Source organism: Mytilus galloprovincialis, chromosome 14 (assembly GCF_965363235.1).
Source record: "Mytilus galloprovincialis chromosome 14, xbMytGall1.hap1.1, whole genome shotgun sequence".
Taxonomy (NCBI): domain Eukaryota; kingdom Metazoa; phylum Mollusca; class Bivalvia; order Mytilida; family Mytilidae; genus Mytilus; species Mytilus galloprovincialis.
In genome coordinates, this window is record NC_134851.1 from 56,624,054 (window position 1) to 56,638,258 (window position 14,205).

The 14,205-nt window shown below is 30.8% G+C and overlaps 1 protein-coding gene across 1 annotated transcript in view; it reads left to right on the forward strand.

Moving 5' to 3' along the window:
* The window catches only part of LOC143059513 (caspase-7-like), a 64,763-nt gene extending 57,386 nt beyond the window's left edge, over nt 1-7,377 (forward strand). The window contains exons 2-6 of the mRNA XM_076233024.1: nt 1,061-1,123; nt 1,760-1,796; nt 5,038-5,291; nt 6,050-6,276; nt 7,106-7,377. Coding sequence (XP_076089139.1) covers nt 1,093-1,123; nt 1,760-1,796; nt 5,038-5,291; nt 6,050-6,276; nt 7,106-7,264 — 708 coding nt within the window. The 5' untranslated portion in view covers nt 1,061-1,092 and the 3' untranslated portion in view covers nt 7,265-7,377. The remainder of the gene's footprint in view (nt 1-1,060; nt 1,124-1,759; nt 1,797-5,037; nt 5,292-6,049; nt 6,277-7,105) is intronic.
* Nucleotides 7,378-14,205: the final 6,828 nt, after the last annotated feature.

Consider the following 14,205-nt stretch of genomic DNA (forward strand, 5'->3'; position numbering starts at 1 on the left):
TGGGTTTGACCTTTAAATTTGCGATTTGATTAGTGACTTTCCGTTTTGAAATTTCCTTAGAGCTCGGTATTTTTGTTATTTTACTTTTTGGGAAGTCTCGCTTATTTTTAAACATAAGGAGTTAGTTTACTTATGAGCAGGAAGGAAATCATTTAAAGAAAATGCAAACCCTGAACTAGGACCAACCAATCCAATCCATATACTGGTGATAATGGTATTTTATTACTTTGAACAAAGAAATATAAAGTTTCCAATTGAGAATCTGCAATCATCTCCTTTTTTGTAAAGTTTGTTGTAAGCCGACTCAACTGTGAATTTAAAGATATAATTCATATATGAGGCAGAAATATCTGTATCTCGTGAAGTCTTTCATTCAAATTTGAAGGTATAGATATTCCTCATAGTCTTTTGAATTATTTTATATAGAATGGAAAGTGAAGTCAACAGATAATCCAAATTTGTTAATTTCCATAGGAAGTCCTTTTGTAAAGCCAGTCTCTATTGAATAAAGTTGGCAATTTACTAAGTCCCTAACAACGCTGAAAAAAATCTATCTTTTGATCATGACACTGCTATGTCATTTTTTTTAAAGAAATCATGAAAACTGTTCATCTATGATTTTTTTTACCATGAATAAACCCTAATGTTGGCGCCGACGGGTACGGTTTTTAATAGTGATTACAAATTCCCACAATTAAAACATGGTTTGAAAATGACAAACAATCTTTACAAACATCAATCCACAAAGAAGCCAACAGTAGTGGATTACATCTGGGACACATTTATGTACATATTTGTAGAAAGCACATGAGGATGTTGCTACTATAGCTTATCTCAAAATTATGAACATTGGTCTCAAATAGAAATATGAACGCATGTCACTGTTTGTTTGCATGTACTACATCGGCTACAGATAAAAAGCTGGTACGTTATTTCACCTGATGTAAATATTTTATCTTATCACCAATGCAACGTATGAAGTAAATTTTCCGCAAATATCAATCATCATTTTTACCTGCAAAACATTATATGGAGATTATAACACTATAAATATATACCCTGAAGAAATATTAGGGTATTGCTTTCTTCACAATGGCGTCTATGGTTCACATAGGAAAGGAAGGTATGTAACAGCTCTTTGACATTTTTAAATCAATAACACATTTTTAAATAGAGATTGAAGTTACCGACACTTGATAATAAAAAAAAAAAAAAACACGGCAAAAGTAGGACGATGCAGAAACCAACATGTCCACACAAAAAAAAAGTGATTGCACTTGATATTGCTGACTAAAGATCGACCCATAGCGTTAATAACTAATTCAATTGACAATAGTACTATAATCAAAAGAGCGGCGTAATATACCATAGAGATATTCAAACTCAAAAGTACAAATCAAACTAACAATGCCATGATGAATGTAAACAGAAAATAAAAATGAATAGAAAAGTGAAATCTTAACACATGTGTGTAATTTTACAAATTCGTTGACCTTCGAGCATCACTGAAACGTTATAGATTGTCGAAATGCGCATCTTGGGAAGAATATATTTTATCGTTTTAAAATGACCCCCAATTATAATTAAAGAGAAAAGCTAGTTCAAAGACAAGGATATCAAATATCCATATGATTTGTTTATAATAACTTGGCAAAGATACCATAGGATTATTACAACATGATAATGAAATTGAGAAATGAGAAAATGAAACTATGTATAACATTTGTACATCACAAGCCAATTATTATTCCTATTTTAGTTCGCAGTCAGAAAGTTGTTGAAGACATATTTGACAGGTATATATTGGAGGAGTAAAATGGCTAACTCTTATAATATTCGTCTTTAATTAAATTCAAGTTCAGTTAAGAGTGCATCATCGTTTTGTAAAGATGATATTTCGACAATTGAGCTATTCAGTATGATTGGAATGACAATTTCGTCATTTTAACTGTAACATCTAAATAACATAAAATAATGGTTATCCATATAATTGGGTTGATTATATAACAAATTATTTAGCTGAAAAACTTAAGAAATTATTTAAAGAAGATGTGTCAAGTATTTAAAATTGAGAATCAATCGAGAGAGAAAATAATATTGTGCGCAGAATAAATAATGAGTGAACATATTATAAAAAAAAGTCCATGATAAATTCTAACTTGACGTTCTTTAAACGCTTTGAGCCAAATCAATAGTTAAATATGAAAGTTGTATTTGGTGGGTTTCAATCATACTCTCACGTAAAAAAAAATTATAAATGAGCTACCTGACGTCATTGAACGATGACATATGAATATAAGCATTTTACGGGAAAATATACGTAGCATATTTACCTGACGATATCAGGATATTGGTATTTAGTCAAATCTTAACCGGAATTTGGGACACAATTAGAATTTTAAAATTAATAGAATGTAAACAACATGTCGAAATATTTAGGCTTGCAATAAATATATTTTTGGATAAGTTAATGCAAGCACACGAGGTGTATAGTGTCTTATACGATCACATGTTTGTAATGTTTAACAGCCGTATTAGATCAGTGTGTAAACACGTTAATTATGAGCTTTGAAAGTCAAGTAGTTCGAGCATTTTTCTGAGTAAATGTTAAAAAATTTCAAACAAATATTCTTTACTATGGTTAGCATTCATTAGTCATCAGTATCTATAAATTAACAACTTGTGGTTATATTGATAGTTTAGAATCTTTCTTTAATGTGGCGGACAAATTCGCAACCAAATAATTCGATTGATGTGTCATTTGTATACAAGAGTTATATTCCTTTGAACTATGAGTCTATATTGAATTTCATAAATAAATTCAATATGTTGATTGTCTACCTTGAACAGAGTTATAATTTTAACTTATACATGTTATACATGTAGTTTTTTTTTTTTTTTTGAATTTAAAATCGTTTCAAAATTTGTAATGTACTAGATACTCGTATTTTTAATTAGTTTATCAAAGACATTTGTGTATATCTATAATTTCTTTTATTTGTTTTGAAATGTTTCAAATTAATATATACCAATATAAAGAATTATTTTGTTATCTTATAAATATGTTATCTGTAAGTGTTTTTGCCGACCGTGCAAGGGCTGTATAGCCAGTCAATGTCGTTAAAAACTTCCATTTGCTGGAAGTGTTTGTACGTCAAATGTAAGCAAAAACAAATTACAGGCATTCAAATGTAAGCAAGAACAAATCACAGGCACTCGTTTCACAATAAAAAATTCCTTTATTATAATTTAGTATATCATTAAGGTAAATAGGGGGAAATATTCTGAAACAATTGACTATGACACAGAAAAAACATCTTTCAAGAATTCATGAAATTGCTCTCTATTAAAGCCATATCCTGGAAATTTGAAAAAACCCACTTTTTTCCTACTTTTAATTTGAGGTACTATATGCCGGTGTAAAACATTAATTGTGCTGTCAAGAATACACTGTTTCAAATTGAGGTTTGCATAAAAAAATGTCCAACAACATTCGTCCTTCTACTCGTAAAGGCATTTGTTTCTAAGATCGACATGGTGTATACCATTATGCCAGAACTCACATGAAGTAGACAGCTGATGTAACTTATCTACTTTACTCCATCCCTAAAGAAAAATACATGAAAGAAGTGTAATAACGCCTAACACAAACACACATACGCACAAACACAAAACAGTTCACCATAGCCACCACTTTATTCCAGAAGCTTCTAACTGATGCTGAATTCTCGAGCGTAAAATTGTAATTGGAACCTACCCAAAACAATTAGAACTTTTCTGAAAAACTATAAATGAAAATAGAACTATTATCATTTTCCCATAATGATTGAATGTAAGGAAAATTGACCAGTTAACAAAAGTTTAAAATTTTCGAAAAACTAAGGATTTTCTTATTCCAGGCATAGATTTCCATAGCCGTATTTGGCACAACTTTTTGGAATTTTGGATCCTTAATGCTCTTCAACTTTGTAATTGTTTGGCTTCATAAATATTTTGATATGAGCGTCACTGATGAGTCTTGTGTAGACGAAACGCGCGTATGGCGTACTAAATTATAATCCTGGTACATTTGATAACTAATTATCTTACTCTAATCACAGAGAGGGGAAAGCAAACAATTTTTAATTTAAGCCTAATTGACATTAAAACCATGTTCCACTTACAAATAAAGTTACCTTAATGAAATATAAGGACTTTGTTAGCTAAATCTATTAATTTTATTAGATATTATGAATTTTTATGACAATAGAGAAACATGCTAATATACGTTAGTGAAACCGAAAATCGTCACAACAAGGAAACGTACAAACAAACGAATCAATGATGTGTGGTAAGCCATTTGTTTTTGCATATTAGTAAAATTATCATTTAAATTTATTTAAATCTATCTTATTATGTTTACTTAAGAGTTTAAGTATATCGCTGATTCAGTTTGGTCCGTTTTCACGTCGATGTAATAGTTCGTTTATTCACGGGATTTCAAATATTTGTCTTCACTTAGAGCGATTCCATTCAAAATGTGTGTCCTATGAGATGTAAGAAAAGAACATATTTATCGGGGCTTTCGCACTGGTAACCCGTGGTGAAATCAGTAAAAGTACAAATCCCAATAAATTATTTTTCAAGTAAACAATTTTATTTTTTCCTTTCTTTTAACCAAGATGATTGTTTTGATTTTGTAAACACTAGATGTTTAGGTTGTTCTTGTGCTGGTTTTGTTTTTATTGCTTTATTGTTAGTATGGGTAAAATTAGGATTAGTTTATATTTATATTTTCGATACCATTATTCTTTTTTTATGTTTGTGTCCAATATCTCAGATTACTTTTTATATTTCACAAGGTCGTGTCTTACTTCAGTTTATAGCATACGAAAATGCGGAGCAGATATAAGAGAAGAGAAAATAATCCTATTGATTTTTAAGGCTGTGTCACGTTTTCTTCTACATATTTTGTAGATGCGATTTTGTCTTCTATACAATTTAATGAGGACGCATACAATTCATCTATTTAATCATTTGTATAACTTTATAATTAAGCGTCCTGACTTCAGCTTCTTCAAAATTAGAACCTACAACACCATCTAATGAGTACGAGTATGATTGCAGCAATAGATACAGAGGCTTAGCCATAATAATTTGTAATGAAAACTTCAAAACAGAAAGCCTCAGAAGATTTTACTGTGACAACGAAATAAAACTGATGAAAAACACATTTGGAAAACATTTAAACTTCACAGTTTTGATTTTCAAGGATTTGACTGCAGAACAAATAAATTGGGTCATACAGACAGGTCAGTGAAACATTGTAACCTTAATATGTTATATATCTGTATGAAGTTATTTTTTATCATTAAAACATGTCTTTGGACGAAAAAACTTGGCGTATTGGACGATACCAATTTTTTAGGAAACGGGTTATAAGGTCATTATTCATTATGAATCAAATGCAAAGTAGTATTTCAACGTGTAATTCGTTGAAGATTCGGGGTTTTATGTACACTTCTCTATCTTGGAACATTTTTTAGTGTTTACTTGGTTTAGGCAAGAACAAGTGTTTCGTCTGTTTATTTTCACTAATTTGTTAATATCGTCTTCGTGCCATTTTTGTATCATTTTTTATCAAGATTTCACATAAAAGAGGCGACGTATTGTGTGTTTATGTCTCAACGCTTTTACTAATTTTCCAACATTAACGTGATTATCAAATTGTTTGGTATAACAACTATAACAACTATAACTATACATACGCACATGGTATAGTAGATACGTATAAGATGATCAGACAATGGGATTTGCTCACTGTTAAAGGTCGTACGGTGACCTAATGTTGTTAATTTTTATGTCATTTGGTCTCCTGTGAAGAGTTGTCTCATTGGCAATCATATAACATCTTCTTTTTCATAATAACTGTTGTATTTGTTTAAAATTTATCTAAACAGATTCCTTTTTTCAATCAACGAAAGCTATCTCTTGATATACAAATTGTACAAAGAAAAAAAATGTAAGTTGATTATATATTGACAAGTAACTATAATTTTGTTTTATTAAGCCTGCAAACAACCTGGATTTTATCGCATGTCAGACTGTTTTACATGTGTTCTTGCAAGTCATGGTGGTGAATTAGAAGTATATTCAAATGATAAACCGCAATCAGTGCTTTTGAGAGAGCATTGTATATATGGAGTCGACCACGTTCCAGTTTCAACGAAAGGTATCATAGACGATCTAAACGACGTCAACGCCTTAAAAGATAAACCGAAGCTTTTTTTTATTCAGGTTTGTATTAATAGATTGAACTATTTAAGATATAGAACAAAATACGAAGAACGAAAATTACATGGAACATTATTTTTTTGAAAATAAAAACTTTGAATAAATGCAATATGTTTTTGGATAAACTATTGTATGTAGAAATAAGTAATCATTATAATGATCTAATGCGTATTTTACTTGCCACTAACGGTATATTGCGGATTCATAAGATCTGATGCATCCACTGTAAAAACCTTAAAAATTTCCAGTAATTTTAGTAATAATATGATTGAATGAAAATGATCAATTACGTTTTAAAATGAAATTTGTTTTGTTTCAGGTAAATAGTGTAATTGCATTCATATATCATAGAATTGTTCTAAAAATAGACCAATGATTTTGTATTTCAATTTTTCATAAACAGTTTAAAGTCTTTTGCATCAATTTTTTTTTTATAGTTTTTACAGTATAGCTAACTTTTAAATAATTGATCAGCAGTTACAATAGAGGTAATTGATCTCCAAAAAAAAAAACTCGGCTTGCATCGTCACTGTATGTTTTAAACAATAAATCAAAAAATGATTCTGAATGGATACTAGTACTAGTTTTGATGGCATTTTGCAGTTACTTATATGTTGAAATCTGACCAATAAATGTATTTGTGTAAAATAACAAACGCTCATGAGTTATACCATCTTTTAATTTTTCTTAAATACTTTGCGAACCCAGGGAAATAGAAATTACTTTAACTGTATTCAGCCTGTATATACTTCCCAAGTATTGATCTATAATACTTTTGAAGCAATACTTGCTTGTCTTTCATATACATTCTTGTTCAACTTTCTGTTTACAGGCCAGTCGCTTACGAATGGATGATGCTACAATACCTGCTGAAGAGCATGGGCACACGATACCAATCCATAGAGCTGCAGATGAATTTGATAAGATGTCATATTCTGAGTGTCCAACTGAAAACAAACCTTCGCTGAATGCTTACCAAGAAATTGTTTAGTATATTCCATAAAATTGGTCAATTGTTTGGTTTGAACAAAAATGAGGACGCAATATCTATTCTAGATCAATCATGTACTGATGACACCCTTGTCGTTTATTCATCAGCTTCAGGTAACTAAAATGGGGCATTTTTGTTTACGTAATTATCAACTTAACTTTAGTACGTTTTTACCTTAAGTGTTGGTGACTTTTTAAAGAGCATTCAAGATGGATTTTCAGATAAAACGATTTAAATTTATAATGATTGAAAAAATGAGAATGTCATTTGGTTGACTAACTGTTAGTACATGATGGAAATATCATACAAGACAACTGAACGCTATGAATATTGAAATAAACACAATATACATTGTACATATTTTGTTATTGCAATTTTTCAAATCTATTTTCCTAGGATCTATTTATTTATTTTAATGACCCCGCAACGAAGTTGTCGGTGCCATTTAGTTTTACCCTTAGTCCGTAATTCCGTAATTACTTCATTCCGCAACAAACCATTGTGCGGAGTTTTTTTCTAAATGCCTTCAGATATTGGGCTGATTTTGGGCATGTGATTTAACCAATATGAGTTACAGGTCAAGTTTCAATTTTGTACAGCTCGGCTTATTTGTGCCAAAAAATACTTGGTATGGACTTGCCTAAATTGCTGAAATCACAGTTTAACAGATTTTTTTTCTCAACACTTACAGATATTGGGCTTGTTTTTGATAAGTGAGTTACCAATGATGAGTTACAGATCAAGTTTAAGTTTCGTTCCGTTGAGCTAACTGTTGCTGTAATTTCGGGCTTTGGACTTTTATAAATGTTTGAAAATCACAATTATAGGAACCTTTTTTCTAAATGCTGTTGGATATTGGGCTGATTTTTGGTATGGGAACTAACCATGATGAGTTACAGATAAACTCCGTTCCGCTCCGTTAATTTTTACCAAAATTAGGGGCTTACAACTTTGAAAATTGTTGAAATCTCAGTTATACAGCCTTTTCTTTCTATACGCCTCCAGATTTTGAGCTGATTTTTAATATGTGAGACTACCATCATGTTTGTATCCACATCTGTTATTGCAATTGCAGATTGTTTTGAGACGGGGCCATTCGTGTCGCTTTGACACATCTAGTTTCATTTATTTTACTAATTTAATACTTGTTTATAAAATCAACATTAAGATTTGAACTCATATAATTCTTCATTGATAAGTATACGAATTATATTAATTATATTCTAAAACTTCAAAATTTAACAGACAATGCCATTGTAAAAAAAAAAAGATAAAAGATAAAAGACAAACAAATATTACCAAATAGAGCAAAGGGTAAAGTAGATCCAGTTGCACATGTGACACCCGTGTGTCTATATAAAGTTTCATGTTTTGTCAATTCATTATAACCAAAAGTATAATAAGAAAAAAGAAGATGTGATATGATTCAACTATCCAACACAGTATAAATGAAGTTGATGTAAGAATATAAAGGCAGCCTTTCATAATGAGAAATCCCCCTATACTGTAATCGACATTAAAAAAATGTAACAGACATGAAAAATATGAAACATTTGAATTGAGAAATCAAAAAAAAATGATAACATACATAAGAAAATAAATAAAGATATGTACCAAACACAACCATGAACTTATTTCCCCTGAGAAGTGATGGACAGTTATAGAGTTTGGCAGGGTTACAATGTTTAAAAATGTTGAAGAAGCCACCCCCTTTAAACATTTTAAATCTAAATAGTGGATTAACTTGAGAATAAACTATATTAAATTAGTTTAAAGTAGATTTTTTTACAGCAGCAGCACAACTTTCAAACAAAATCTTTGTACTGTTGAGAAGTTTTGAGTATTTCCTGAGTTTAACCTTTGTACCTGTACTGTTATAATATGTGATTTTAACAGTAAGGGTACAAGTCTGCTCTTACAAGTGCAAAATTAGTTACCATAGCAGATACATATAATTATTTAAGTACTTTCATAAATTCAATTCTGTTCCTTTTTAATTTCAGAAAAGATTTCTTACGGAAATACTATCTTAGGTGGTTGGATGCTTGTTTCTTTAAAGAAAGCGGTAGCAAAACAGCTTTGTCAGACAAACAGAAGATACCGTATTGATTTTATGGATGTTTTAAACGCTATAACTAGTAACAATGCAGTGAATTTTGAGGCACGCAACCTCAACCCCAAATACCAACCTCTTAAGACTACAGTTGTGTATGAACATTGTTTTTATAAAGAGTTGAATTTTTATATCAACTGAAATTACCTCTATATGCATACAAATTTGAGAGCTTTCATACGACCAACTTGTAATATTTTCTGATGTGTTGGATGTATATCATATCTTATTAAACAATAAAGCATCAAATAAAAATGAAGTACTAAAGCCCTAATTCAAATACTTACAAATCACACAATCACACAAGACTATTACTCTATATAACATGTTGACATGATTCATCGTAAGGACGTTTACAACACATTTTTTTAATCTTTGTGGTGTCATTGACATTTTCTATTTATGTTTTTTTTTTGCATTTGAGAGAGACGATTTTACGGCCTGATGCGTACTTACCGTTCAATATCGTACTAGATGATTAAAACAAGGTTTTGGGTTGCGGTTTGCATATTACACGTGTACAAAAATATCGAATGATGTTGAATAGAAGAAAAAAGAAGAAATATTATTAACGGGCCAAAGTTTTATGTAAAACAGCAAATTTGATCTCAACTCCTAGATATATTTCATATCGAACAAGTAAACGTACTTTGTATAAAAGGGTGAGTTGGTTGTAGCAGAGTCCTGTAGGTATCCTATTAGATTGAGGCGAGCTGTGTTACTTCAACAGCAGTAACCGCCCATACTTTCAAAACGTTACGGTTTATTTCTTGGGTATGCTTTCATCAGTCTTGTTTTTTTATGCAGTGTTTTGTTTACTTGTAAATCCATTTCGTAGATATTCGTATTTGGTCATGAGGTCTTTTTTCAGTTGTAAACTATGTGAAGTAACTATGATTATACAATATTTGTCCGCGGCAATGTACTGTATGCTTGATTCCTGTGGCCACTCCACAAATTTCTCCAATATTTTGATTGAGTTATAACAAAAAAAACCAACAACATTACAACAAAAGACAAGTTTGGTTCTTTAGAAATGGTATCATTAATGAAACTAAAATTGAAAACGTTAAATCAATGTACTAGTGTATCGCTCGGTAGTTCCGAGTATAGAACATAAACAAGAATTCATCTTTAAAAATAACTTGTTTTACTGTAACTTTAACAATTACAGTGAATGTGCAAAAACGTTCGTTTTTGAAAATGTTAAATAAGATTGGGATTGGAAAGTAAGAAAATAGCCTAATACTAGAGGTCAATTTTGACTACCGTAAGACGGACGAGGATAGATCTTTTGAAAAAAGAACATTTTTAAAGGCACGAAGACAAGACTTACAACGAGTATTATCAAATTATTGAATTAGTTCTAAAAGAGACAACCCAAAAATCATAAGGAAACGGCTGTGATGTTATAGTAGTGTTAAAAAAATCAATTTGAAGGTATTTTTTTTCACTCAAGATAAAGTTTGGTTGAGTTACAAAATTTTTATTTCAGTGATTGAAATATTATTTACCTGTAAGAAACAGTTATGCAACCTGTAGCTGTCCAATATTTTTAAGAAAGAGGAGGGATGTTCTTAAAAATCTTGGACAGCTAATTATAATATAATGGTTTTGTTACAGTTAAACGATAGTCCAATAACTGAAATATCAAAATGAAATGTTACTTTCGTGATCACACGTGCTTCTACAAAAAAAATTGCAGAAAAGAAAGACCTAATAAAACTTTTTTTGCATGGTCTTATGAGCATAAGAATATTTTTATAAGTTCTTCTAGTAATTTGATAGGGTCGTAAAAGTGTTGATCGAGAAGGGAGACGGATTTATAAAAGTTTTTCCAAACTTGTTTCCGAATCCCATATTTGAACTTTATGTAACATTGTAATATTTGTCTTGACATTTTTCATTAATAAATACTGTTTTAACTAAAAGTGTTGATCGTATACTTTTAGTAATTTGAACGTCAATGCTCTTCAACTTCGGACTTTATTTGGCCCTTTTCACTTTTTGTGTATTCGAGCGTCACTGGTGAGTCTTATTTAGACAAAACGCGCGTCAGGCGTATATACAAACGTTTGTCCTGATACCTTTGATGAGTATATTTAAGGAATCGCTGTCATATTTTTTCTGTCTATGAAGAAATAACATAAAAAATGTGTGCGCACTGAATTCGAATAACGCGCGTAGCAGGTTATTTAACAGTGTACACCACATGTGTTATGTTATTTTGAATAGACAGGAAAAAATATTACAGTCATTTCTTAAAATTTAATTCTAAATTCCACATGTTCCATTTAAAACCGTAGAAAACCATGAAAAAAGTTGATGACGTTACGGTCACATGACTAAATTATGTCTATGTGCTCATAACAAAATAACATCAGCCAATCAGAAAACGCGTTACATACAAAATTAAATGATATACAGATGTTGATAGTGCACACATATTGAGAGTGCAGCGCTGCCAATTGTCATACAAAATAAAATTTCTGCGTTGCGTTTTAACCTCATTCAACCACTATCAGTTTGATACATTTGATAGCGACGTTTATTTAAGTAAATACGCCGAACAAAAAATTGATAACATTAGTTTAGATAGAACAAAAGAAAGATTACACTGATACCAATTCAAACAAATCAAATTCAAATTAAAACAAATAGGACAAATATATGTGTGAATTTTCTTTAACAATTTTGTTGATCTATTGCTTTAGATATACACGTGTGCTGTTGCAGATTGCATCCTCATGGCAAACTTTACAGTATTTGCAATCTTTGGCGTATCGTTTGGCGTGAGCTTGACCAATCAGAAAATTATCCTTGACTGGTACAAACCCTTCCAAATAATAACTGAATCATCTGCATGTTCTACAAAAAAAATGTTCATTAGAATCACAAAATATCCGCAGTGAAAAGGGTTGTTCAGAAACACTTTGTAACGGGCTTTTCCCGAAGTGGTATTAACCAATCGCATATGTTGATTTCAAAAACTCTTAAAAAGGAAATCACGAATTCACCAACATTCCAACTGACTTCATTTTTCAGAAAACGACATCTGTAACAAACACAAAATTTCAACTACTTCTTTAAAGGCAGAGGCAAATACAATCAAAGTCCCATTCATGTACTGGCTTCCGAAGCTACACAAACAACCTTACAAATATAGATTTATTTCATCTTCAAGTCATTGTTCGCATACTAAATTGTCTATTCTACTTACTAGTTCACTAGGTAAAATAAAAAATCTGATAATAAATTGTTTATTAAATAAGGCCTTTGAAATTAGTGGAATTAATTATTTTTGGAGTGTCATAAACTCGTTGGAAGTAGTTGAGAAATTGCATACATATATTGGTGATTTTGAATGTGTTCAAAGTTTTGATTTTTCTACCCTAAATACCACTTTGCCTCCTATTCTTATTAAGAAAAAAATCACATCCCTAATTAACTTGGCATTTAAAAAGGCAGAATGCGAGAACATATGTTCAAACTCTTTTAGGTCATTTTTTAGTAGCAATAAACAAAAGAACTATGTTAATTGGACATGCTTTGATACTATATTTGTGCTTTAATTTTTACTTGATATCGTTTGTGTTCGCTTTGGAGTTTTCGTATATCGTCAAGTCATTGGAATGCCAACGGTGACTTACTGTACACCACTTATTTTGGACCTGTTTTTTTATTTTTGTAAGTTACAATTTATCACTAAAATTAGCAAAGACCCATCGAAACAACATTTGATACAAAAATTTAACAATACTTTTATATATTTGAATGATATATTTGCTCTCATAACTGACGACTTTAGTATGTATACGAAGGAAATTTATCCTGTCGAGTTTACTTTAAATAAAGCTAATACTAATAATGACCACTTCCTTTCCTCATATATATCTATATCATTAACGGGAAGCTTAATACAAACATTTATGATAAAAGAGATGAATTTTCATTTCCTACCGTTAATTATCCATTTCTAGATAGTGACGTTCCCTTGTCACAATTTCAAAACACTTACTTAATATTATCATCGGTATAAGGAAATTATTCGTAAATATGACTCAACATGTAGACATCTTATACGTTCAGGTATTTCACATTCAATCTTTTATGGTAATATTCTTTACAAAGTTGTCAGGTCATTAAAGATTGCATAATTTGTCTTTTATATTGATTCACTTATAGGGTCTTTGTATCGAAACTAAACACGTTTATTTAAAAAAAAACAGTTGTTGGTATGACACGGATTATGTTCTTCTCATATATTTGATGATACTATGATACTTAACCCCTAACGGCAGGGATTGTGCCTGATGATGAAGACATAATCTTTAATCAGTTTAATTGAAGTCTGGAGCTGGCATGTCAGTTAACTGCTAGTAGTCTGTTGTTATTTATGCAAAATTGTCATTTTGCTAATTCTCTTTTGTACCATCTTCTGACATCGGACTCGAACTTCACTTGAACTGAATTTAAATGTGAGTATTGTTATGCGTTTACTTTTCTACATTGGCTAGAGGTATAGGGGAGTTAGGGGAGGGTTGATATCTCACAAACATTTAACCCCTCCGCAATTTTGCGCCTGTCCGAAGTCAGGAGTCTCTGGCTTTTGTTAGTCTTGTATATAATTCGCAGTCAATTATCACTGAACTAGTATGCATATTTTTAGGGTGCGGGAGTGTCTTGTTACATTGAAGACCCATTTGTGGCTTTCGGCTGTTGACTGCACTATGGTCGGGTTGTTGTCGCTTTGACACCTTCCCCATTTCTTTTTTCAATTTTATCTAATACTTTTAGATAATTTCAAATCTTTCCATGAAATTGATTT